Source organism: Varanus komodoensis, unplaced genomic scaffold, assembly GCF_004798865.1.
Source record: "Varanus komodoensis strain SLA01 unplaced genomic scaffold, ASM479886v1 scaffold9, whole genome shotgun sequence".
Lineage (NCBI taxonomy): Eukaryota > Metazoa > Chordata > Lepidosauria > Squamata > Varanidae > Varanus > Varanus komodoensis.
This window is the reverse complement of record NW_025336598.1, coordinates 13,902,700-13,929,792: the sequence shown is the minus strand read 5'-3', so window position 1 is coordinate 13,929,792 and position 27,093 is coordinate 13,902,700. Positions and strand designations below refer to the sequence as shown.

Here is a 27,093-nt window from a genome sequence, read left to right as displayed (position 1 = left end):
AGATACCTTCTAGAACTAGCAACCAGCCTCTCAGCGGCAGGCAAATGTTGCACAATTTTAAAGAAAATGTTTTTCACTGTAAAGGAATTGAAAAATCACTTATCTATAAATTAGTAAATATGGTAAGAGATGTGAGACACAGAGCATAAATGAGGGCACAACACCTACAGAAAAATAAACTTTTTAATTTTTTCTTCTATTACAAAATGCACATGGGGTTGCGGGGAGGTCCAAACTATCTCCATCTCTGGCCTTCCGTTTTGGGAAAGGGAAATCAAATTCATGCATGAATGCCACACATGTGGTATCAGAAAGCTGAAGTATGGAAAGTTGGGAAAAGTAGAAGGGAATGAGGATGAGATAATGGGGATTGGAAAGGAAGGTGTGTCCAATGTTGTATGAGATTTTAAAGACTGCAGTGTTTGCAGGAGTATCTGGAAACACCCATTTTCTTCCAGCACTGCACTTTTTCAAGCAATGGAGCTATAACACAAGACACAGTATTTGGAAACAAGTGAAAACAAAGTCCTCCAAATGCATGGCAGTGATGTATACACTATATAAATATTAGTAGAATGAAAAAGAGCCAGCAGCCAGGACCATGTTTCTGTTTCTTCTTTCTAGTGTGCAGGTCACTGATAAGAGAGTTCATGTCAGGCATGGGGGCTTGATTCGAGTTCTTCTGTTTCATCTGCTGGTTCACTACAACCAACACAGATACTGTCTTCTAGGTTGTCTGCAGACTGGCTAACTTCCTCCTGACCTGTGCTAACATGCTGAGCTGTTTCTTCCTCTTCTTCCTCCTCAGCTTCTCCATCATCTTCCACGTCCATTTCAAACACTCGGATGTGTCGTAGGTTTGAACTTAGCTAGGCACATATTTCAAGAAATGATGTCATTCACAAAATAAGATGTTTAAGATTCACTAAGAAAAACATGATTGAAAATGTGGCAAAAACATCTGCCTCATCAATGAACTTTTAAATTTATGGGATATATGCATTTCAGAAGTTGCAAGCATCCGCAATAAATGCTTCCTATCTTATATTGCTCAAAAGCACTCCAACTACTTGTAAAGTATAATGTTTAATAATTTAGCTCAAAGTAGGGGTTGATTCATAAGTTACCCATATAGGGGTAATTCCAGCTTAAGGAGGGCTCTGTCATTTGGTTAGGGCATGTTTTTTCTCTTTACAAAAATGTGATGCAGCATGGGACCAGACCATAGCCAAATGGTCTCCATGCCATGCTTTTCCAATAATATGTGGATTTGACTTGAAAGATCAGAAATCCATTTTATGCCTCAAAACAACAGACATGATTTGTGGTCCAGGAAAAAGGCAGTAGCAGTGAAGATTATTATCCCATATCTCCAGCCTCGATGAAGCAGAATACTATTCTCATTCTATAGGATATTTGAAATAGTTTACCAGTTATCCCCTCTTGAGCTTTATGAATGAATTAATATCTTCATTCACAACAACACAAAACGATGACTGCAACCTTATGCACACTTTCTTGGGTGCAAACCCCATTGGGACTCCATGGTACTTACTGCTGAGTAAGCACAAATAAGATTACCTAGTACACAGATGTGTAAATTTGCTCAGTGTGATACTTACCACACAAGAAACCTTTCGGATGCCATTTACAGCAACATACTGGGCTTTCATGTTCTCCAGAACCCTCCACTGACCCTCAATGGTGACAGTACGTGTAGGGATGTCCTCACTTTGCAAATCCAACCTGGTTGAGATCCAAAATAAAATAAAGCCAGCCTACAATTCATTTTTAATGCTAAATAAAATAAGCTTCTCATCTTCCTGAAACAAGCACATCGGGTTATCCTTATGAGGCAGTAAGCTATTCTGGTATCATTATTATTAATATATTACATTTCTAAACTGCCCATAGCTGAAGCTCTCTGGACGGTTCACAGCATTTTAGGTTAGCCATTCAGATTTTAACCAGGTCCAACCCAGCTTGGCTTTCAAGATTAGGCAGGATCAGGCACTTCAGGCTATACAGAAGCTATATATCTTAGCTTACATTCTCATGAATACTCAGTTAATTATCATTAGTCCTGCTTTATATTATCAAGACTCCCCATACTGCTAGCAGTGACTAGAGTCACACACTCATACATGCAGGTTAATTACCAGTAGCTCTTCCTCTACTACATCCTCACTACTAAACCTTGGGTTTCACAAAAGAGTGTGTTTGATAATATTATCCTAATTAATGCACAGCCACAAGAACAAGGAAAGTTTGTTGAAAACAATAACCCCTAAGTACAATGTAACTGTCATTTTTGACAAACAGGACAACAGTTTACCACTATTTTACCAGTGGGCATGTTCAGTCATTTTAGTCCACAACGTTACAACAGTTTACGTCTCTTTATCTTCATCTCAAAAAGAAAAAGACAGAAATACAAAAAAGGAAAACCAAAAGAGAGATCCTAGTAAATCTGAAAAGAGCCAAGATATAATCTGAATTTCAGTCAGTACCTTTGACTAGAATTCCAGCTGAATTCCAGTTCCTCATCCTCATCAAGATAAATTGACGATAAAGGAAGCTGGGCCAAAATTCTATCCTTCCCTTCTTGTTCTGTGTTTTCTGCAACAACGACTGTTATAGTTTCATCATCGTAGAAGTGAGCATCAAGGCAACTGTACAAACTACAGCCAGACAAAGAAAAAAATATTAGGTGTGATCAAATCATTTTCATTAAAATTGGACATAGCATGAAATTACCTTCTGGAGGCAAAATGTGCCTGCAAAATGCTTTGAATATTTTAGATTTTTCACTAAGATGCTCAATCTTCTCTATTTGCCTTCTTAACAATTAATGTCACAAGTCACATACCTTGTATGTGAGAATCACAACACATTCTTAATACAGGTGTACACTGGTATTAACCAATTACTAGTCTAAAATAACTTAAACTCAGAGTGTTATAAAGAGCAGCTCTTTTAAGTATAAATCCTCCCCCAGTTTCAAATGCTTGGATGAAGTCTTTTCCCAGATGGTCCTTCTATAAATACTGTTAATCATGCAAAGAGCAGGGCATTTTCTATGGGTTTGGAATGGTCTCCCCAAGAATGCCTCCCCAAGAAATAAGTCGTAGTTATTAATTTGTTATATTTATATCCCTCTTTTTTTCCTGCTTGAAAACCAACATAGCTTACATAATCCTCCTATTCCATTCAATTTTATTCTTACAACATCTCTGTGAGGCAACTGAGGCTGAGAGTCTGTGAATGGCCCAAAGTAACCCACTTAGTACCATGGCTGAATGGAGACTACAATGCAATTCTCTTGAATCCCAGTCCAACAATCTAATCCTTATGTCAGACTGGTTGCTTCTACTAAGGTGACAAATTTCTATTCCTCTAGCATGCCATTATCTTTTGTTCATATACATTTTATGTCTTTTACTACTTTGCAGGCTCTTAGGTCTGTAGTTTATAGTGCTGAACCAGGACCAAAGAGAAGTTTCAAAGCTTTGCTCAGCCATGAAGCTTAAGTTATACTTGCACTGCTGACACCTATTGGGATTATTTGAGGTTTTAGGTCATTTAAAATTGTTATCATTTGAAACTAATTTCAAATTAAATTGAAATTGCTCTCATTTCTACAATCAAAGGGCTAAGGAACAAGATATAATTTGATGAAGTATGTTCATATTTAAGACAATCACACCAGGGAAAGACAAAGGCAGAAGAAGAGGAAGAAGACCAACTATGAGGAAGATCAACTTTATGGATTGATTCCATAAAGAAGCCACAGCCTTGAGTTTACAAGAGCTGAGCAGGGGTGACAAGGACAGGATATTTTGGAGGGGATTAATTCATAGGATTGCTCTAATTTGAAGAAAATTTGGGGGCACATAATAATTACAAAGGTTAGTACTAATTGACTGGTGTCTGGAAGGTAGTCAATCTTTAGATCTACTCACTTTGTCCCTGAACTTTCACTGATACTGTTATTCAAGAAATTTCCAAAATCAACAGCAAGTAGCCCATTATTAGCAGACCTAGAAAAGAAAAAAGTTACCGGTATAAACTGATCTTTGGTATTTCACACAGGCATTAAAGGACATCTGGTGTTACATTGCATGCATCAGAAAAGACTGTATAGATTAGCTTTGCTTCTACCCCTAATTCTTTAGCCAAAAACTAGCAAAGATTGAAATTACACTTTTAGTATGACCAAGTGGAGTGTGCACCCCAGAGTTTGTTTATCTTTGCAGCTATGAAGTACAAATAACTTCCTTTGATACTGGTTCAACCATTCTGCTCTGAAAGGCAAATGGCACTTAGAATATGCATGCAGAATTCTGCTCTTCTTAGCTTAGAATTAATTAGCCTTTCTGTTTAGTGCAGTTTTACTTTCCCCATAATTCTACTATGTAGTGAGCTTTTTAAACTCAATGAAAGATCTAGGATTCAATCCTATGTATGTTTAGGCAGAGAAAGTCCTGTAACTTCCAGTGCACCCCAGTTAGACATGCTGGTTGGGGCATACTGGAAGCTGTAGGACTTTTGTCTGTCCAAACTTCCCCAGGATTCTGCATCCAATTGCTTAATTAAAGGGATAGCATTTTTAACTCTCTCTCTCTCTCTCTCTCTCTCTCTCTCTCTCTCTCTCTCTCTCTCTCTCTCATGCTCTCTTAAAAGAAACTGAAGTACACAGAAATCAGGAATCTTATTTTCTCTGTTAAAACTACATAAGTGTCACACTGAAAACTGGGAACATTGTTAAAAACTGAAAAGTTGTAATAGGAATAAATGTGGAATGAATTTGCCAAAAACATGAAACACAAGTGGTTTCCAAAGCAGTCTTATTCTAAGAGCCGTGTAATCTGTGAAACAAAGAACCACTAAACACATGCAACCAAGGACTGAAGTAAGTTAATCTACTAAGGTAAGTTAATGTGAAACTTCCTATATGCCAAGTCTGCCCTTTGGCTGCTTTGCCTTGCAGTTCCTCACCTTTACATTCTCTTCATGTCATTAACACAAAGCTCTTTCACTCCATGGGGCCTTGTGATATTTCTTTTCAAGCCCAGCTACCCTTTTACTTTCCTCATAGAAGCTGCTCTATGTTGCCCATTTTTCCATCAGTAATCAGTTTTTTTGTGAACTTTCCATGACATCACAGCAGATGAGCCAGCAAAGGTAGATTTGTAGAATCACATCCAGGTATTTAATGAAAAAATGCTCCATTTAAGGTCATCCTACCTTGAAATGTCTGTATGCCTCCTCAGTATATATATTTTAGAAACTGAGTTTTCTAACATAGTGAACAAAACATAATGCAAATTGGATGATTTGTCATTCCACCTGCAAGGATAATTTGAATGTCCATTAGGAAAAAAGGAAAAGGAATCTAACAACATTCAACATTCAGTGAAAGGAATCTCACAAAGCAGTCACATACTTACAAAAAGGGCAATTTAAACAGCTGAGAAGTTGAATCCTCACTACAGTGGGAAAGAAAATCAGAAAAAAATCTGAAATTATAATATGTAAGTCACATATATTAATAGCAAAATCAATGGCCCGTTTCACACATGATGATGAACACTGACCTGTTTTGTGCAATTACCCCAGGCCATGGAGCTATGGTGTGCCACAGCAACCATGCCAGCCAGGTTGTCTAGTCAGCCCTCAGCTGCAGCTTGCTGCACCATTTGAGTCGGGGGTTACTAGAATGTTAAACCTCCTATGAGTAACCCATGGCATGTTGCAGAGTTATTTAATCCTCAAACAACACTTGCCACCTGGATTCAGCCTACCGAGCAAACCATGGCAACTCTCCACTGGGCATTGAATCCTCTAAATGGTCATTGGCATGTACTGCAAACCACCATGCCTTTAATAAACCACAGTGGACTGCAGCGATCCTGTGAACCAGGTGTATGGGTCAAATGGCCATTACTAGATTGAGGCTGGGTGGGAGCCAAGGAGTGTTCGGCCCCATACCTGCATGCCACTTCCATTCTGCATCAGCCAGTTCCTGGGCTATTTGATGCCAAGTGCAAACCAACAGTTCTGAATTAAGAACAAATAGTGTGAACCCATGTTTTGTTGTTGGATTAAAATTCCGGGTTATCTTTCCTTCAACAATGCAGAGTGTGGGGTTCAAACAGCTCAACTAACAACCCAGGAACAGAAAGTGGAAGTGAGAGTCCAAGAGAGGCAGCACACTCACTGCGGTGTGGCCCTGCCTGTTCATGTGTTAATCAACCCACAAATTGATGTTGCACGTGAACGTCTTTGTGTGGATCCTTACACAGTCAAATGAGCAACACCTCTGCAAAAGAGGGAAATGGCAGGCTTGAAGTGATCCCAAGGATGACAGAAATATTAAAACCCTTTAGGAAAAAAACACAGCCTGAGAATAACCCAATGTTCATTCTCAGTGGCCTCAGAATGTTGACTTGCTGTCAGTGAGGAAGTGAAATAGAAATTAGGAGGGGGAATGGAATTTGGAAGAAGAGTGACTGACCAGGTCACTGAACAGGAGAATTTTGCACTGCAACATTTTATTATAGATCTCACTTGTAGGCTAGTCTTTATGGTAAAAGCCCTACCTTACAGATGCTTTGTACAAAGGCATACAAAGTGCTTGGTGTACTGATTTTCCAATCACATCCTAGAGAAGAAAATAAAAACAGCCATGTGATAGAGAGAATAATTCACAACAGCTCTCCCACCAAACACAGAGAGTGTATTTGACACAGTAATGTATATGAAGGGACCACCATAATAAACTGGGATGTTGTTATGTTTTAACTCTTGCAGGATTCTAGCATTCGAAGCAAACTATGAGCTACACTATGAATGGGGAGATAAGGACAAACCCCTGAACAAAGGTTTGCAATCCAAGTGCCAACATGGCACAAGAGAAAGAAAGGGAAAAATACATTGCAGGCTTTTCTTCAATGTTCTAAATCTACAAATTTATAGGCAAGACTCACAAACAGGTGGATTGCAGTTTATGCGACTGCACAGGCTCTTCATCAGAAGAGTCACCATTTCCTTTACCTGCATACAACAACTGAGACCTTTAAGCCCAGACCCAGCCATTCCAGGGCAGGGATGGAGAAACCTGAAGTGCCACCTTCTCCATTACTGTCTTGCTAGATAGCTTTGATCAGCAAAAGAAATCCCTCCTGGTTGTGAATTGCCACTTCACTCCAGCAGAAGAACACAACATTACTCCATTATTGTTCAAGGATAGGCTGGACGTCCACATGGTGGGCATGTCGTGAGCAGAACCGACTGGTGCCGGAGGTCAGACTAGATGGCCCAGGAGGCCCCTTCTGACTCGCGCTGTTTTCTATGTTTCTAAGGAAAGGGGACATCCATCTCTGATGTTCAAAATATAGTATGCTCATTGAATGCATCTGCTTGCCCTTTCCTTAGGTCTGCAACAGAGCACTGGCTCAGAATCTAACAGCCTCAGTACCAAAGTCTAGCAGTTCTACTTGGAAGAGGTATGGGCAACCAGTGGCTAATTTCATATGACCTCAAGCAGTAAGTTCAGACCTCGGGCAACAGTAATCTAACCTTCTCCTGACAGCCTGCTGGACAAAGAGGAAGACAGAAGAGAAAGGAAAGTGGGGGGGCAGCAGGAAAAGAAAGAGAGAAGGCAGGGATTGATCCTGCTCATGTTTTTGGCCCTAACTCCATCTACCACTGGCTTCCACTATGCCACAAGGCCAGAGACAGGAAAACTGTTGCCCATTCTTGGTTTAGAAGGAAGGAGGGCTAACAACCCCTCTTCCTATAATGTAGGAGATTCACCAATGATTCTGTAGAAAGCAACTGAGGAATATATAGTTCATGCATCTTTTTAACTTTCTTTTTAAAAAAATTGCATTTCAGACTCTTCAGACTCAGACCTGACACACACAACTCAGAACTTACAGCTGGCTTTTGCAGACACTGATCAATAATTGCTTCCATTCGCCTTTTTACAAAATGCAATGACTTCTGAGGATAGTAGGGAAACAGCAAAGGGCTTTCTAAATTAAATTAAAAAATCAAGTTAATTATGTTAATGTGAAAAAGTCTATATTTTTACATTGCACTTTAAGAGGTACATTATGAAGATGTGAGCAGAAGCACCTGGGGCTGCACATAAGAAAGGACAGAGCAACCTTCCCCAGCCTCATGCTCTCCACATGTTCAGTGACTGGGGATGATGAGAGCTGTAGTCCAACACACCTGGAGGACACCAGGCAGAGGAGTGCTGCAGTACAAAAATCCCAGAGAGCTTTTATTGCTGTGAGTGGCAACAGTGTGCAGTGTTGACCTACAAAACAAAACAGGAGCAAGAAGCAGAAACTGGTGTGCCAAACTGCACCTTATTTCCTGTGAATGATGGGCTTTTCATGTTCACCTTTTCTTTAAGCTGCTCTGTGATGTATGTATCTGCACACGAGCCATCATTACAGGTTGGGTGTGTAACTGTGGCAAAGTTCACTTGTTAAAGGCCTGAGATTTAGTAAGTTGCTGTTGCTGCATGTCCGGAATGGCACTGAGACTTTTGCAGCAGACCTTGCAAAAGTGCAGTTTTTATTCCAATGAAGGTCACTCAGGCACTGATTTAAAATTATCAAAAAATGTTTAAAGGGGAAGTTGGCTTTCCAAATGACACAACAGCTGGTCCGTAAGCAATGAATTTGAAAAGTGGGAAATTGACTGATACAAGATTTGGCCAGTCATGACCATGCAAATCTTCTCCTGAAAACAAGAGGCTCCCTCAAGAAAGATCTGAACATGGCAGCTGCACATGTGCCTCAAAAGCCTTGTAAGCTTTGACTATAAGTTTTCAAAACTAAAAACTTGTCCATTTATATCCTTTTTCCAAATTATTCCAAAAGATACTAAAAAAGATGCCAACTCCTAAGAGTCTTGATTATCATCCTTGGTACAAATGTTACTGAGGCTACAATCCTAGTGCAAAGATGCTAAGTCTCTGAAGTTGGAGGCTTATGGTCATTCTATGCAAGGCAGGAAGTATGCCAGAGATTACCTTTGTCTCTATGTCCTCCTATACTGCATTTTCACTAGATGGTCTAGACTGAACTTTAATTTAGAGTGGGAGGGAAGGAGGCTGCAGAGGCTTCAGAATAACTCATATCCTTGGCCTCTCCGGCCTCCTCCCCCCACTACCACCAGATCACTCCCTTTGCTTCCTTTGAGGTTGCTTTCCTCTGAGAATAGCTGCCAAGCTTCTTTCATGCTGACTGTGAGGGGGAGCAGGGCAAGAGTGCCAGTTCCCAGCTCCAAAGATGGAGTGCTTTCTCTGACCTCAGAAACGGGAATCCAAAATATCCTGCTGCTCCTGAGGCATTCTTTCTGGGTCACAGGATTGCTCCCTCATGTAATTTATTCATGCACATGTTGTCAGCCATTCTAGTTGGCCATTAAAGTGTTATGACTTCCATTTTTGCCACTTTTATTCTAGCTTAGTTTATTCAAGTTCCCTACCAATAAAAAATACTCCTTTTTTGAAATATTTACTGTATCTACTTCAGGACTGGACAGGGAGAGAACAAAACTAAGAGCATAATATTGGCACCTACAGTACAACATATGGGCAGTCCTCGAGTTATAAATGTCCGAGTTAACAAACAATTCATACTTAGGAACAAACTGCCATACAGCCTATTAATTTTAAAAAATTACTGCAGAAAATTGTCATCACCATATCAAATTGCCTCTGATTTATAGCAACCCTATGAACGAATGCTCTCCACAATATCCTGTCCTTCACAGGCCTGCTTAGCTTTCATATACTCACTCTATCTCCATTTCCTTCTTCTGCCTTTTCCTTTCCCTAACATGATTGTCTTTTATCTTGTTGTGCCTGAAGTACAACAGCCTTAGTTTTTCCATTTTAACTTCCAGGGAAAGTTCTGGCTTGATTTGATCTAGAACCCATTTGTTTGTCAGTCCAAGTTATTCACAAAGGTCTCCTCCAGCACCATGATTCAAATGCATCAATTTTCTTCCTGTCAGCTTTCTTCACTGTTCAGCTTTCACACCCCTACACAGTGATCAGGAATATAATAGTGTGGATGATCTTGGCTTTGGTCTGCAGTGAAACATCCTCATACATGATGCTCTTTCCTAGTTCCTTTACAGCTGCCCTTCCAAGTCTCAGTTTTCCTTGAATTCCTTGAATGCAGTCTCCCTTTGAACTGATGACTGAGCCAAAATATACAACATATTTCACAGTGTCAATTTCTTCATTGCTGTCATTAAATTTGTGTAATTCTTCTGTATTCACAATCTTTGTTTTCTTCATGTTCAGCTGCAGTCCTGCTCTTGAACTTTCTTCTTTCACTTTCATCAGGAGTCATTTCAATTAAACTGCTGCTTTATTCCATTAATCTGGTAAAATCTACAGATCTAACCCTTCATCAGTTTTCACTCCTTCATCCTTTGATCCTAATCTAGTTTTACTTATTATATGCTCTCACTGGGAAATACAATACACCCTGAATTGATGCCCTTACCTCAGGAAACCATTCTGTTTCTCTATATTCTGTCTCAACAGTAGCTTCTTGTCTACAATACAGATAAACATCCAGACAATTGCAGCACACCAATTTCTTTCAGAATCATTCACAGATTCTTATGATCTACACAGTCAGTGGCTTTGCTATACTTTATAAAGCATAGCTTGATTTTCTTTTGCAATTCTTTGGTACACTCCAGTAGTCAACATATATTTGCAATATGATCTCAAGTGCATCCTCTTTTTCAGAATTCAGCTTGAACATCATGCATTTCTTGCTCCATATAAGGTAAAATTCTTTGTTGTAACAACTTGAGCACCACTTTGTCTACATGGGAAGTAAGTGCAATGGTCCTGTGGTTGCTCCATTCATCAGCATCTCCTTTCTTACAGATTGGAATATATATTGAATATTTCCAGTCTCTGAGTCATTGTTTTTTTCCATAATTTTTAGCACATTCTTGTTAGGATTTGGACCACTTCAGTCTCTCCAACTTGAAACTGTTCTTTTGGTACTCTATCTAAACTGGGTACTTTCTTCCTTTTTTCAGAGCTGCTTTAACTTCTCTAATATTGCAGGTTCTTCCTAATAAGAGTCTTTAATTTGCTCATGGTCTTGTTTTGGCAGCAAGAATACACTTCTATATGTTCTTCTTCCAATTACATAGCCTACTGCCAGAACCTACTGATCTGGAGTGGTTCTCCCTGAACTTTAAACAGAATAACATTCAAGTTTCTCTTGCCAGTTTAAATTATTTTACATTACAGGAATACCTCCAAATTCATGGCTCCCTTTTCCATTTCCAAAGATAACAGAGGTGCTGATACAAAGGTAACCCAGTGACCATCAAGCCTCAATAAAACCCTTTAGCTAATGAACTAATGTAGTTTGATATCCCCAACTCGCCCACTCTCTCTGACCATTTTATACACACAGACACATTCTCTAGGGAAAAATGGCCCCATTCTAGTCTCCACTGCACAAAAGCCACCTACACATATGCTTAGCATTTGCAGTTTTAATATCTCATATTAAGAACAGTACCTTTAAGGTGGCTGCTATTTTGGAGAAAATTAAACCATTGGTTTCCTTCTGTGTTAGGTGGGGATACAAGATCATCATCTTCATCTTTCAAGTACTGGGAAGAAAGTTATTTGAACAAACATCTGAATGAAACAAACAAGCTTTTATCAATTACAGTGGTGGGAAAATATGTCAGAAAACTTCTGTTATTCTATCCTACTCCACCTTTTAGGTTTTGAAGCAGGTAACTTAACCCTCTAAAAGTTTAGTGACTTTTTTAATAGGTCTTTGGTAAGTATTTTATTACCCACTTTCCAGTTAGCTTATCAGTTTACTCAAAATGCCATGTTATCTAAGCAGAAAGGAACAGTTTATCAGAGATGGTTATAAACCTTTGCTCTATGAAACTGACAGATACAGCTCATATTTCATGATTGGAAATCGCTCATTATGTGAGTATTTGTTATCTTTTAATTTGTATTCATAGGCTGTTAACCTTGCCAGGAGAAAAAAATCAAAACATGCTTTTGCTTTAAAGTACTGTACTTTCAAAACAAGTTTTGCTTAAGCTTAACAAAGAGATTTAAAAACTGTACAATCATTTTATCAGCTATATAATTATACCACTGTAGCTCAAGGGATCTAGTGCCAAACCAGGGATTTACAAGCAGGCATAAGTCTGAAAATCCCAGCCACCAAACAGCTACAAAGCAAGGAGAAAGAATCATGATTTGCAGAGAAGCAGCAAGCAAAAAATGGGGATACTTAATCCTTCTGTCACTTTCCCTGTGCAACCTCCTCTCTGGGTGGTTGTTACTAAAGATGTATAGTTTCAGGGAAGAATTATGGGTGTCAAGGGTACTGACAGGATTAATTACCCTCTCTCTGCTGACTGACTGTGCCTTCCTCGCAATATTTTGTCACTCTTCAGAAGAAACCAGAGTTTCTAGACCTGCTGGTAGGGCTTTGAATGTATCACCTTTCTGTTATTATTAGTTTATTTCTTTTATTGTGTGTGTTGGGGGAGGGGTCCTTTGGATGTTATGCTTTAATTAAGATTTTGCTTTTAATTTATGGTTATCCACCTGGAATACCATCTTAGTAAAGAATAAAATAGACAAATAAAAACATTTAGTTCAGTTCATGGAATCACCATGCAACATAAAATGCAGGAAAGTCATTAGAATTCTGGGATTCTTACATTTTCTTCACATTCTGTGATTTTAAGGAGGCAATTCTCAGCACATTTTCTAGGAAGTACACACCACTGAAGTCAGAGGGATTTAGGTGGCTCTCCAGAAACACCTAACTGCTGGCAGAGACCTTAGGAGTAGTGCCTGTGCTGTTACCTTCCAAGGTATCTTTTGTATATCCAGTGCAAGGTATTTAGCAGTAGTTGTCCTGCACCTACTACCATGGGTTTCATAAGCATGTTGTACAGTGTCTCATGTCTGTGAACTGGGTAAGAACATCTAGACTGCCAGTTTTTCCAGCACACTTCTGCCAAACTGGAGGCGCCAGCACCCAGCCGCTCCCAGGGCATTCAAAGCACCCACTGGGGTCAGTTTTATTGTTTGGGCCACACAGTGGCACAGGAGAATCTCAATGTATTTTGTTGGATCAGAATGAAAATCCAACTAGGTCAGTGCTCTGTTTCCATCATGGCCAATGAGATGCTTCTGGGAAGCATATAAGCACAAACTGAAGGGCCTTTCCCACTGTGGCTCCCCACCATCATTAAGGAGGTTATCTGTCATTAATAGTAACATATTACTTCCAGTATCTAAGGTAGTACACCAGGACTCCCTTATCCACAGGAATAGGTTCCAAGCCCCCAAGTAGATGCATGAAACCGGGAATAATACTGAACACTTCATGTACTATATACTGTACATTGATATTTCTTTTTTCAGTACAGTGGTACCTCGGCTCACAAATGTCTCAGTTCATGACCAAATCGGGTTGCGAACAAAAATTTCATAAATTTTTGACTCAGGTCGTGAACTCCACATTGGGTGGCAACCGTGATTGCGGCCATCTCCCCACCCCACGACTGGGGAGATGGCTGCGATTGTGCTGGGGGCTGGGGGGGAGATGGCCGAGATCGCACCTGTCTTTCCTGCAGGATTGCAACCATGATCTCGGCCATCTCCCCCCCACAGCATGATTGTGCCCATCTCCCCCACAAATGCACCCATGATCGTGCGCGTCTCTCCCCCACACCAGTGCGCTGGGATGACGGGCGCGTGCAGGGATGAGGGGTGTGATCACGGTCGTGCTGGGGGGACGGGGAGATGGCTGCGCTCGTGCTCAGGGTGGGGGGGGAGATGGTCGCGATCTTTGGTGCTCTTTGTCACTTTGCTTTACATTTTTCTGATTAAAAAAATAGTTACAGAACAGAATAACCTTCTTTACATAGAACCTTATGGGAAAATTTAACTTGGCTCATGACCAATTTGGAACAAATTAAGTTTGTGAGCCAAGGTACCACTGTATTTCACAGACAGAAATTCATTATTACCCTACATCCAAGCAACCTGAATAAATGATATTTTTTTCTTTCCCTATTCCCTATTGAGAGACTGCACTTAAAAGAAAGTACTTTACGAATTCTCTTTGGCACTTTATGACTTCTCTTGCAGTCCAAGGTTAACCATGGCTAAATGAAAACGCAGTAACTGAGCCAGTGGGTAGGGTGTCCTGCTGTATATGTAGAGAGGGGGCCATCTCCCAGACTGTTCAGATAGATTTATCTGATTCCGAGATGACAGAGGTAGAGGCTATGGTGGTGCAGAAATTAGCACAAGTGGACTTTGAAGTTTCCAGGTTGCCTCGTGAAGATTCTCGGGCAGAGTGTGAGAAATGGCCTGCTTTGTTTCAGGAGGGGAGGGGGTGTAGATGTGAGGCCCAGTCCTTGACCCAGTAAGGAGGTGCCGAGTGAAATGAGCTGTGCAGCTGGAAGAGCTTTGCCATTTGCCACCGTCTTGCTCTGAAACAGCAAGAACCACCCTGAGGGGACAGTCAGAAGCATTACTAAAAGGGAGGGACAGAGGGGAAATTTATACTGGCAGATGCTTCTCCCTCCGCTTTGGCAGAAGGCTATTTAGAGTACATACTCTCCTGTAATACGCTGAGTCTCATTAAAAGAACTGCACTTCAAAGAATGGTCTTGCGTCTGATAATCAGAAGGAAGGGACCAGCTCGCAACAGTATGCCTCTGAATACCAGTTCCTGAGGAGCAGGAGGGTGTTACTGCACTCATGCCCTGCTTGTGGGACTCCCATGGACAGTTGACTGTGTGGACACAAGGCCTTTGCTATCGTCCGAGATATCATCCAGTAGCTGTGTTGAAAAACTGTCCAGACTGTGCAGAGGTAAAGCAAATACATTCATATGAATTCATCTTGTTCGATTCATTCAGTGGCTCAGTCCTTCTATTTACCCTTTCCTCAACAGATTGTTTCTCCATATTCCCATCTCATAGGTAACCATACATTACCTGACCAACTCTTTCCACATTGAAGTATTTCCCCTTGCGATTATATAGTTCAGGTGCCTAAAAAAACATGGAACACTTTGTACAGGTAATACTGACATACGGCGACAGAAGGACTATTAGAATTCATTCATTCATACATACATCCTGTCTTTTTTCCCCAAGGAATTCAAGACAGCTTACATCATTCTCCTCAATCTTATCCTCACAGCAACCACCCTGTGATGTAGCTTGGGCAGAGAGACTACAACTGGCTCAAAGTAACTCAGTGAACTCCATGGCTGAGTGGAGACTAGAACCCAGATCACATGAGTCCCACTCCTTCCCTCTTAACCACTGCACCACACCAGCTCCACACGTATACCTAATTCTTCTCCCTGGCAAAAAAGACACACAGTTCCAAGTGACAGTTCCCTGGAACTGCAGACTCTGGCCTGATCCACTGCCCAGAGGACCAAGAGCTACTGAGAAGCTGCCACCCTCCAGCATTACAGTGTGGGTAGAACAAATTAGTCCAGCCAGAGAAGGAACAGCTATAGGGACCTTTCCTGCCAGAATGAACATATGGTCCTGCTTGACTTCTACTTTTTCCAAATCCCCCTCTACCTCTTTTCCTTTTATGCCCTGACTTTTAGATTGTAAGGCTGAAGGCAGGGGCATTCTCAGTATTTCTGATGGGGTATTGATTCTGGACTAGTTCACACATTGGTTTACTTTTCCAGCTGTACACACAAGCAGGATTTCCCAAATTACCCTCAATGGCACAGTCTGCTGAATTGTCTGAACCCAGACAGCATGGCAAGGTTGTAGGTACAGCAACCTCCAAATAAAGGGGTGCTTTGAGGACTGCTGTCCCTTCAAATAAACCATGCTATCCAGGTTCAGAAAACATGGCAAACTACACTGGCAAGGGGCAATTAGGAAAATCTGTCTGGCACATTTGGCAAGGTCAACAAGTTATTGCAGATTATTAACTATGCTGCAGTCATGCAAATTGGATTATTCTAAGTAAGTAATCAAAGTTGGGTTCCAAACCTAGCTCCTTATGCACAATTGGTCACCTGCAACATTTCACAGACATGCTATGAATGTCTCCCAAAAAGAGATACCTCGTATATTGATGAGAGATGTGCCTATAAGAGAACCTAAACCAATGTTACAATCCACAAATTCCCCTTGCTGGTTTGGGGCACAGAGGTCTGTTTGACTTCCTGTGCAAGAATAAACCCTCAAAGTAAGCTGAAAAACCTGTAAATTAAACAGAGCTCTAACAGAACACAGTCAATTGAGAACAACCATCAGCAATAGCAGCTTACCTCATTGAAGTGTTCAGTAAGGAAGTCGGCAACAAAAGTTATGTCTTTCTGAGTCATCTTTGGGAGGAAAAAAAATACCCCACCACTTTGAATTTACATTTTAAAAACATAATGTGATGCATCTTAAAACAGTAGCTGTCACTTTCCTGTAAACTGATACATCAAAACCAAAAATTAATCATCAGAATCATTCACCAAAAAACTCTCCTTAAAAATACTTGAAGACAAAATACAAACAACACTGCAGTGCAGCAAAAACAGACATAAAACACTGGTATGTTTATACACAGTGAATTGCTGTTAGTGGGAGACAACCATGCGGTGCGTGAAGCATGGGGTTATGGTGCAGCATGAGGCACACCAAGTTTAAACTTACATTTCTGCTAGAAATTGATTTTATTTTAATTTTTTATTTAAAGTATTATTTCTTTTACTTTTTTGCCGGTTGCTTGAGTTCTGGTTAACAGGGAGTCTACTGTACTAAGAATTGGTTGCCAGCCAAAATGTCCTTTAAAAGTGAAGCTAACTGAGCTACAAGATCCTGTTTAAACTTTTTATACAAGGCACCAGTGAACCTGTAAGGGCACAGCTGTTTATTATTTTTGAGCCTGGCAATCTTCTTCAGTTATGTTTTGATACAGCTGGTTTCACTAGTCCTCAGTCAGTCACTTTTAGGCCCATCATGTTCAAGTATTTTTCAGTTCTATACTATGTCAGTCATTTCCTGACTTACCAAGAGATAAAAATTACACCTCCATGCAGACATGGTATCTCACTGGCTAAAAACACTGAATGTGATTATGGCTGCTGAATTCATTGGTTCTATCTTGGGCTGAAGTGGGCTGCTAGGTATAAACACATAATCACAATCAATAGGGGAGAAGTCTGCATGTTCCTGCTCCACTGAGAGGTCCACTCTCCATTAGTCAGAGGAAGAGAGAACACTCTTGCTTCAGAGAGGGCACTGGCAAAATTAGATGGTGCCTTTAAGACCAGGAAAAAAAGCCTCAGCAGTACTTCATTTTAGCTTCTCTTCACTCTGCTGTCAAAAACCAAACAGATTTTTTTCCCCTTCCACCAGAGGGTATCAGAGTTCAGGTTTTGAAAGAACATGACAGGCTTGCCTTTTTTTTTCAGTTGTCCCTAGGTGGCATATTTTTGTCATTGTGGCTCTTTAACGATGAAGTCTCTGGCTCTAGAATGGAGGTGGGAAACACCAGTAGGGGTGGGAGACCAAGCTCCTCAGAGGGCCACATCCCCTTCCTTTTACCCCAACAACCAATCACTAGGTACTTCCTTAGCTTTTCTGCAGTTCTAAAAGGGTTTACTGCCTACAATTAAAATATGCTGCTATCTTTGCCAGTTAGCCTTGTGGTCTTGCCATTGGCCCACTGGAAGGTGGCCCCAAGAGCCTATTTGACATTCAACTATGCCCAGGTTTGGAGTCTTGGAGTGGTTTGGAGTGGTTTCAGGCAAAGGGCTTGGTCTGTTCTTTGTGTCTGCGAATCTGGAAGGGTACCTGCCAACTGGCTTAATACTGTCATGGGCCTACCTTTCAAACACACACATTCTGGCATTAGGGACCCCGCCATGTTGTTTTCCTCCTCAGACTCTTAATAGTACTTCACTGTTAAGCTGAATATTCTGGAACTGGAACCTATTTTTGACATTTGAGTTGTTGGTGGCAATCCAGGTGGTCTGAGTAAAAGCCTCTGTATTTTGTTTTGTTCTCATGCTTTACGCCCACCTGGACTGCTTCCTCAGCTGTTGCTGTAATGTTCAGCAGCTTTGCCATCCTGTCAAATCTTTCTGCCTCCAGGAGCTTAATCTGCTTTTTTCGGTGCCACAGCCTTCCTGTGCCTTGAGATGGCTCCTACGGTCTCTGCACTAGGCCTAACATTTTCCAGTCTCTCTAAGTGTTTTTATAATGCCAGATGACATTTTGTTTCCTTCCCTTGCTCAAGGTCTCTGAGGGAGCAGCTGAACTGCTTGAAGCCAAACATGTCTTGAAGTTGAATTTTCTGTTTGAGTCAGTGCCCTGAGGAACCTCCAATCCCACAGGAGCTGACCACTTGCAAGGTTGGGAGATGTGATGTGTTGGTGGCCATTTTTAGGGTGGCTCAACAAGGAGCGACTGCATCACTTATGTGTGCCCCCAAACCCAATCAGGGATGAGGGCTCAGCCAATGTCCTACTCTTACTAGCTGACTGCAATTTCAAACCCAAGGGAAAATGGAAGTGATCCCAAGCCCCTCTCCGGTCACATTGCTCAGCTATTAAGACTGAGTTTTGGTCTCATGGTTGAAATTTATACACGCCTTTTTCAAAACACACAAAAGTGTTCAGAGGAATACTACTACCTTGTTCAGTTCTGGAGGGACGTGATCCTCTGACATTCTCAGCATGGCTAGAAAAGAATAAATTACTAAAGTGGGCTAAAGAGATTTTTCATAGCTGCCCCTTCCATTCCACCTTCTTTACTTTCAACAAAAATTAGAAAGGAAACAGTTATGAAATAGAAGTTTCATTTTGCCAAGGCTATAGCTAGAATAAGTTACTGTACAATAGTAGTCATAGATTTGCAACTAACCAAACTTGACACATTCGTAAGCTCCTTATTCTTTGCATCTTTATTTCTCTGGCCTCAATTTACAAAAAAGGAATTAAGAAACATCTGCTATTCACAAAATCCGTAACTGGAACTTTGGAGATCTTTCTCTAGGAACCACCTTCAAAAGATGGAAGGAAGATGGCCACAAGGGGAAGCGTCGATTAGTTGTTATTGTATGGTGTATCATCATCACCATCACCACTACTATTACTTATCTGGTTAATTGTTGTTGATTGTATTTGATTTTTTATTATTATTATGGATGTCCTTGTTTTATGCTTTTTTAAATGTGTGTACACCACTATGAGTGTATTTGCTAAAGAGAGGTACAGAAAAACGTAAATAAATTCTGGGAAACAACCGATATAGCTAATACCATTTTCCTTACCCACATAAAGCCACCGGAAAAAAGCTTTGAAATTTTTCATACTGCTGTCTATAACTCTGTGAAGAGAAAACAGAAAAGGCACTCAAATAGATTTCAAACATGGTTAACACTGGAATGATTCCCTTTAGCAGCCTTTCTAAAGGACCACCCTCTGTCATGATGATTTCCATCCCTGGCAGTAGATGGACAGAAGACCCAACTTCATCAAAAGAAAGACGTATATGGGTGCTGACTTGCATTTCATGAGTAGGTCTGCCAAGAGGCTTTCTTACAGTCTGTATATCCTTGACTCAGGACTAGTTTTAATCATCATGGTGATAAACTGGAACAATGCTGGCAGTTCCACATTGCTGGCATCAGCTTTAACCCATGTAGCACACAGGAGCAGATGAGCCAACCAGGTACCAGTACCGGTAGGGAGCTGCCAGTACATGAAAGCATGTATGTATTGTTACATACATTAGCATCATCTAGTGTTTTGGACTGTGCAGCATGCTTCTCCTATGAGCAAATCTTAGAGCAACCCTATAAAGTTGGTCAATATTAGCATCCATGTTGCAGATGAGGAGTTGAGCAACTCACCTAAAGCCATCAACTGCGAGATTGCTACATTAGCTCTCAGTGGCTGTGTTCAAATGATGACGGTGGGGGGAAAGCCACAGTGACACACTCCCCCTCCCAATGCACATGCCAACTGCATGTCATGGAAAATTAGCATGATTATCCTGGGTATTGCAGCTTCTTGGATCATTCAAACCTGGCCAGAATTGTTTGCTGCCATGGTTGATGAGCCACCCAGAGGCCATGGGCTGTTCCGGGGTGGCCTCTTACCACAGCAAGAAGCCACTCTGTCTGGGTTCACAAGACACAAGAAACTGCACCGCTGACAGCAATTACACTAATTCTCCTGGCATGCAACTGGCACAAACAAGGTGGTTAACAACTCATAGTGGCTTATTAACCACCCTGTGATCATGCAAACCGGGGCCATGTGCATCTTACAGGGCATGGTGTCTCCTCAGCAGCTCCTAGTTAGTGACAAAACCATACGGACTGGTTGTGGAATATAACCTAAACTGTAAAGCTAAACTGTATGCAGGTGAAACACTGGAATGGCAAGGTATATTTTGGACAACAGCAACTGCTAGTTTCAGGAGATGTGACAGTTTAAAAATGCTATCACTATGTAGCCATCTAGATTAATACATACTGAAGCAGCTCATTTGCCTTCAGGATGAAGGAGCCCACAGCAGTAATAGCTTCTGTAAAGAAAGGATTAACATTAAGGTCAGCAGAATTTGCTATCGATATGCTAGCCAATAAATTTATCATATATTTCTAGTAAATTAATTCTATACCTTCTATTCCTGATGCATCCAATCCAAGAGACTCATACTTTTGTTTCCATGATGCCATGCCTTTCAGTTCACTTAAATGATACAGCAAGGCCTCAGAGCCACTATCAAAGCAACACAGCAGAATTGTTTAAGATCCATCAACAGTCAACATTCTCAGATTTAGAAATGCCACACATTTTCTAGAATCTGCCTGAAAGAATGGCAGAGCAGGCCAATGCACAATAGTGTTTCATTTATACTGCTTTTAATAGTGTTTTATTGCATTGTTAGTTGCCTTGTTTTCTCCATGAACATGCTTGGTGGGGTACACATTTTAAAATAAGTTTAATTTCTGGGTAACTAGGCAATTACTCAGCCCAAACTAGCAATTATTTGTACATGGGGGAAACCAAAGTATTTTTCCATATACCTAATACATTTTTATTATTTTCTTCAAGGTTTATAGCTAAAATAGACAAAATAATAAGTATTCCAAGTTACCTACGTTTACAGTTAATCAATATTAGAAATATTCACCAAACTTGATAAAAACAAAAAAAAAAACCTGTATATCGCTCAATATACAGTGTGAGATTTACCTTTGCAAGTGACTTATGACGAGCTTTTGAATACTGGAGTAGGAAGACTCCATGGACTGCCCAAGTTTTTTTAAGCCCTGTGGAAGAGGCTTTGCTTTTAACAGTGCATGTTAATAAATACCTTTAAAAGAATGTTCACACATACATTAACATACCTTTACTGTTAGCTGATTCATTAGTAGTGCTTGAAGTTCAAGGCTATGTAGCAAAACACAAACATTTTACATTTTCTGCTTGAACAATGCATAAACCTTGGGGAAAACACAGAATGCAAGTATATTTACCTTGCTTTGCCCCATAACAGTAACTGCATGAATTCATCTTGCACAGAAGTGGTTGTATTCTTTTCCTGCAAATGGAAGATTGTAGCATGAATGCACTGAATTGGTTGCATAATATAAGGGTGGTTTATAAGCTACAGTGGTACTGTGTGTGTTGTCCCAGTTTACAAGGTTACACTTGCCTGGTATGGTTTGTCACGTCATAGCTAGGAACCTACCACCCAGAAGCCATGGCCTGCTTTAGACTGCTGACTCACCCTTGCTTTGTAGCCACCCTTTTGTTGTGCAAACTGCCCCCCAAATTATTTTTATACATCTGTTCCCAACATTTCATCATAGCCTAGTTGACGGACATGTTTATTACTGCTGTTACTACATCTATACCTTATCTTATTTTTATTTTGCAAGGAATTCTAGGTGGTAAACAGGTTCTTCTTCCATTTTTCTGCTTCAGATAACTTGATACCCTACAGATATTTTGAACTACAACTTCTATCTATCCAAGCCAGCCTGGGGATAGGTCAAAGGTTATGGGAGCTGTTGCACAAAATATCTGTAACAGCCTCAGCTAAAATGTCAGGGGCAGTGTGCTCCAAGAAGCGCCAAGCAGCTGGGGATAACCAGAACACCTTTGGTGCAGGGGAGACACTGCTGAACAGGCAGGACCAGAAGGGGAAGCATGCAACATATTAAGTCTCATCAGCTGATGCCAGCTCAAGACAGCTGGCCAATTGAGTAGTGTTTGGTGTTCCTGCCATCTGCTGCTCTGGCCTACAAGCAGCAGGAACCTTCCTGAAGGTGGAGCTAAATCTGGTTGGCAAGGAAGTAGAGTGATTCAGTTTGAAATCAACTTCTTGACATGAGCTGTATTTCCCTAATTAGCTGGCTCTATAACTTAAGGGTGACTTTTGTTAACAATTTCTGCAATAGCCCTTCTGTATTCCAAAGTCAGCCTGGCTGGCCCATATTAGCATAATAATTAACATAATATCAGTTAACATTAGCATAATAAAGACCGCAGTTAGAAACCTCTTGTCTTTTTCCCTTCTAATTTTTTTAATACAGAAAAAAACATAAATACAAAGATAACAATATCAATAATATGACACACAAAAGTCCAATTAATGAATAAAGAAGTAAAAAATACAGTGCCCCCACCACCCAGGAGGCCAATAATACCTCCATTTTAATTCATATATTATAACAATTAATTATATAATATACTTTAATTATATCCATATCCCCCCCAAAATTCATATAATCCTAATTAGGCTTACAACCTTTACCTTCTATCAATACTGCTTTACAAAATTTTCCCAAATTTCATTATATTTGCTTTTATTAATCCTTTTAAAATTTTTATTTCTGTTGTCAGTTTATCGTTAATTACCATATTCCATTATACCATTCATGCCTTAGCATAACCCAGTTCTGTTTCTAATATTTAACTATCACTAACCTAGCTGCCATTATCAAACTTAGGATCAACTCTTTCTTAACTTCATTTATATCTTGTTTTTCAAGCCTCTTGTCTTGATCTGCTTGGAAGGAGAAAGATTGAGGGCAACTGGTTTGTGTATCATTGAACATATAATCTACAACTGTGCCAATAGTCTGTTCCCATTCATTATATGATGAAGTAATATTCAAATAACAAACCATTAAAACAGAAGCATTTTTGCAATACCTGCACAAATTTGGTTAGCCGTGAATCCATCTGCATCAGTATTTCTTCCCAAGCTTCACACATACATGTTAGTGAAAGCTTTATATACTATTTACAAACAGAGGAGGACAGAAATTCATGACTATTCTCATAATACTGGAAACCACAACAATCTTACAGAAATTGTCTTAAAAATAAATTCAATCAAGTGGTGACACAATTCATACGTTAAAAGCCATTATTAGGGATTTCTGTGGTGGAGTTTCTGTGGCAGCTGCCATTTTGAATAGACAAGCCACAGAGGTGCAGTGTAACTTGCTATCATCTGCAAACCCAGCAAGGCTGAGCTTAACAAGCCACTCACAACCTTCTACATGCAATCTTATGTATGTTTAGAAAGAAAAAAGTCTAATAATACCTTGCATGCCTAGGCTAACATGGCTAGCTGGGTGCTGTATGACCTGTCTAAACATGCACAGAATTGTACCTTAAAGCAGTCCATGGGTATTAGGTTGCTCATCAAGCATCCCAAAAAACCCTACCTTCACCAAATTTGCATGTCCTGACAAACTATTGAATGCCTCTGCTAAGGCATGAATATTCAAAATGGTAGCAGCCACTACAAGAAGCCACTGTGTGACAATTCCCCCATGACTGCCTTTTATTACATGTGTTCCAGGGCTTCATGTATTTTTCACATTTTTATAAACAGAAACACTTACTGCTACTTTTAAACTAGATTTGATTATTATAAATTAAAATTTAAAACTACATAAAAACAAGATTAGTATATTTATTAATCACTTTAAGAAGAAATTTAAAATCATACTGACAGCCTAATCCTCCCCACATTTACTCAGAAGTGAATCCTATTTACTTGAATGACATATACTCCCATGTAAATATACTCAGAAATGTCACCTGATTCGCTGGAAAAAAGGGCAATATCCAACCCTAATCCTAACATAAATTATACTGCCCTGATGTAAACAACATCACACTTGCAAATGCTTATCATTGTTGCATGAAACATTACTTATACTATCCCTATGCAATTTAAGTTAGCAGTAGAATCAGAACTTGATATTCTAAAAGTTTAATCCTGTGGCTTTAATCCAGCATAAATCCAGTAGCCTGCTCAAAGAATTACTGAAGGGCTAGAAAAATCTGCAAACTGTGTGTGTAGATGTAGAAATGCAACTGCATCTCCCAAAATGCAACTTTCCAAGGATATTTTAAGACCATACCTGTAGGAGAGTTGAAATGTGCGTAAATTTTCGCGCCATTCGCGTCACTTCTGGTAAATAGGTTGAGAGCAGACTGGTGTCCAACTATACCAGATAACAAAGTTGTAATCAGAAGACATTATATACTGCATGCTAGCACCAGCATCTATTACAGCTCAGCTAACTAGTCAAAACAAATACAATTAACAGTAGCTTTCCTAGGGATGTGGTATTCGTGCATCAAAGGGTTATTGAGAGGTTATGGGCTGGTCCTGCACTCAGTGCAAATGTCCACACTGGCTATGCCCACTGTCCCAATCTGACATATGACTGGTGTCAGTTGAAGGGGGCTCTGTGTGCACCTTGAACTATCTCCATCAGGGTTCCTGTTCCTATAGATGAAGACCTACGTCCCCTTTTGGAATGCTACCTGTGACGGTACTGTTAATGCAAATGGCTGGCATATGCCAGCAACTAGAAGGAATGAACCGGTGTGGTCTCAGTGGCCCAGGGATGGGGAACTGCTTTCAGCCTGCAGACAAACTCTGTTCTGGAGATGCTCTGAGAACTGCATTCCAATGGTGGGTGGAGTTGAACACAAAAGGTGTGGGGACAAGATATCAAACTATAAACATATTGTAGTTTAAGGTTCTTGCTGCCAGGAAGTAAGCCTTAGGTAGGGTATTCCAACCTTTGGGAAAAACAACCAAAGCCAGAAACCACCAATGACTGATTCACAAGGGCAAAGGGGTAGGACTAAGGAAAGGCAATATGGCCTTCTCTGAAATCCTGGAGAGCCAGACTGGGGATGCCGGCATGGCAGATCGGCCTCTAGGCTTGAGGTTTCCCACCATTGCCAGAGCTTCTTCACAAGGTACAGTGGTACCTCGGCTCACGAACGCCTTGGTTCACGAACAAATCAGGTCACAAAAATTTTGACTTGGGTTGTGAACACCGCTTTGGGTGGTGACCAAGATCGTAGCCATCTCCCCCTGCCCCCGAGTGGGGAGATGGTTAGGATCACAGCTGCTTTTGTGCAGGGAAGGCATGCGTGATCAGGCTGCTGCAGAAAAGACGGAAGCAGCAAAGCAGAGCCGTGGGGGAGATGGCCGAGATTCCGCCTGTCTTTCCTGCAGGAGCGTGCCTCTGATCCGGCATGGCATCCCTGCACAAACGGAACTGCAATTGCGGCCATCTCCCCACCCCCAGGGCACTGTTTGCGCCCATGTCTTCCTCCCCCAGTGCGCCCGTAATCACGCCCGTCTCTCCACCCCACCCCCAGGGCACTGTTTGCGCCCATGTCTTCCTCCCCCAGTGCGCCCGTAATCACGCCCGTCTCTCCACCCCACCCCCCAGCACGCCGGGATGATGGGCGCCTGCAGGGATGACAGGTGTGATCTCGGTTGTGCTGGAGGGGAGGGGAAATGGCCACGCTTGTGCTTGGGGTGGGGAGATGGCCGCGATCTTTGTTGTTGTCACTTTGCTTCACATGTTTCTGATTTTAAAAATGGTTATAGAACAGATTTACCTTATTTACATTGAACTTTATGGGGAAATTTAACTTAGCTCACGACCAATTTGGGTCACGACCAGAGTCCTGGAATGGATTAAGTTCATGAGCCAAGGTACCACTGTATAAAATGCCTGAAGGATTAAGAAATTTTGTTTTCTTTCTCTTTGGAACAAGAAAAAAATTAAGTCAAGTTTCAGGGACCAACTTCTTCTGAAGGCTTTCCCAGTGACTCATGGCTTTTTCCCATCTTCAGTTTTGGTCCAGTGAACAGCCAAGGCATCTGAAATCCTCCCAACTGCTTAGTAAAAGCTGAAAATATGCAAGACTGGGGGTCAGTCTTCTTTAAGCAAGACCAAAGAAGCCAGGGCATTTTAGTTTTACAGGAAATTATAACTGAGGTGTATAAAATGTCAATGTTAAGAAATATAGCGAGAAACCGTTTCTACCCATAATACAAGAGGTCAGGGTCACCAAGGAAAACTAACATTAAGTTCAAGAGCACAAGCTACTTACGGAATTCTTTGCAAAAGGATGTTGTGAATGTAACTGCTGTTACCTAATACCTCAATAGCTATTAATGATAAGCTTAATTGAACTTCCATGCTCAGAAGCAATATATTTTTGCTTTCTAGGCATGGGTAGGAACTAGGAAGAATAATTATTGTTCCTTGCTGGCAACCTTCCCAGAAGCAGGTGAGTGTATATTATCAGAAGGAGAGTGCTGTGGTTTAATCTAGCAAGACAAACCTTAGGAGTGTTTTTGGGAAGAGCCTGACACACCCACTGAAGAAATGACCCAACAATGATGGTTTCAAACAAAACTGCAGTTCTGGGAATTCTACTCACTTGAAAGTATGTTATTTCTGGCTGGCTCTCTGGAGAAACTTCTACTTTTGTAACAACTGAGAGAGATTTCAAGTCACTTGATAAGCATAATGCAAGACAAGAACCAGTCACCTGAAAGAATCCATTACAAAAGTTATGAATCAAACGTTCTTTTTTCTTAGATCACATGGGATAGCAACTTGAACATACTAAAATATGTTTAAAATAGCAAGGGACAACTCACAAAAGAACAATTTTTGTTTGCTGT

The 27,093-nt window shown here is 40.7% G+C and overlaps 1 protein-coding gene across 1 annotated transcript in view; it reads right to left on the bottom strand.

The window, feature by feature from the left end:
- Positions 1 to 165: 165 nt before the first annotated feature.
- The window catches only part of ANAPC4 (anaphase promoting complex subunit 4), a 37,994-nt gene continuing 11,066 nt past the window's right edge, over positions 166 to 27,093 (bottom strand). The window contains exons 9-29 of the mRNA XM_044418117.1: positions 26,847 to 26,957; positions 24,509 to 24,592; positions 23,283 to 23,369; positions 21,599 to 21,663; positions 21,470 to 21,512; positions 21,315 to 21,391; positions 20,737 to 20,837; positions 20,589 to 20,640; positions 19,379 to 19,434; positions 18,740 to 18,786; positions 16,380 to 16,436; positions 15,067 to 15,123; positions 11,589 to 11,682; positions 7,942 to 8,039; positions 6,603 to 6,664; positions 5,451 to 5,489; positions 5,248 to 5,349; positions 3,963 to 4,040; positions 2,511 to 2,681; positions 1,623 to 1,746; positions 166 to 869 (exon numbers count right to left, since the gene is read on the bottom strand). Of these exons, the coding sequence (XP_044274052.1) occupies positions 654 to 869; positions 1,623 to 1,746; positions 2,511 to 2,681; positions 3,963 to 4,040; positions 5,248 to 5,349; positions 5,451 to 5,489; positions 6,603 to 6,664; positions 7,942 to 8,039; positions 11,589 to 11,682; positions 15,067 to 15,123; positions 16,380 to 16,436; positions 18,740 to 18,786; positions 19,379 to 19,434; positions 20,589 to 20,640; positions 20,737 to 20,837; positions 21,315 to 21,391; positions 21,470 to 21,512; positions 21,599 to 21,663; positions 23,283 to 23,369; positions 24,509 to 24,592; positions 26,847 to 26,957 (1,821 nt within the window). The 3' untranslated portion in view covers positions 166 to 653. The remainder of the gene's footprint in view (positions 870 to 1,622; positions 1,747 to 2,510; positions 2,682 to 3,962; positions 4,041 to 5,247; positions 5,350 to 5,450; positions 5,490 to 6,602; positions 6,665 to 7,941; positions 8,040 to 11,588; positions 11,683 to 15,066; positions 15,124 to 16,379; positions 16,437 to 18,739; positions 18,787 to 19,378; positions 19,435 to 20,588; positions 20,641 to 20,736; positions 20,838 to 21,314; positions 21,392 to 21,469; positions 21,513 to 21,598; positions 21,664 to 23,282; positions 23,370 to 24,508; positions 24,593 to 26,846; positions 26,958 to 27,093) is intronic.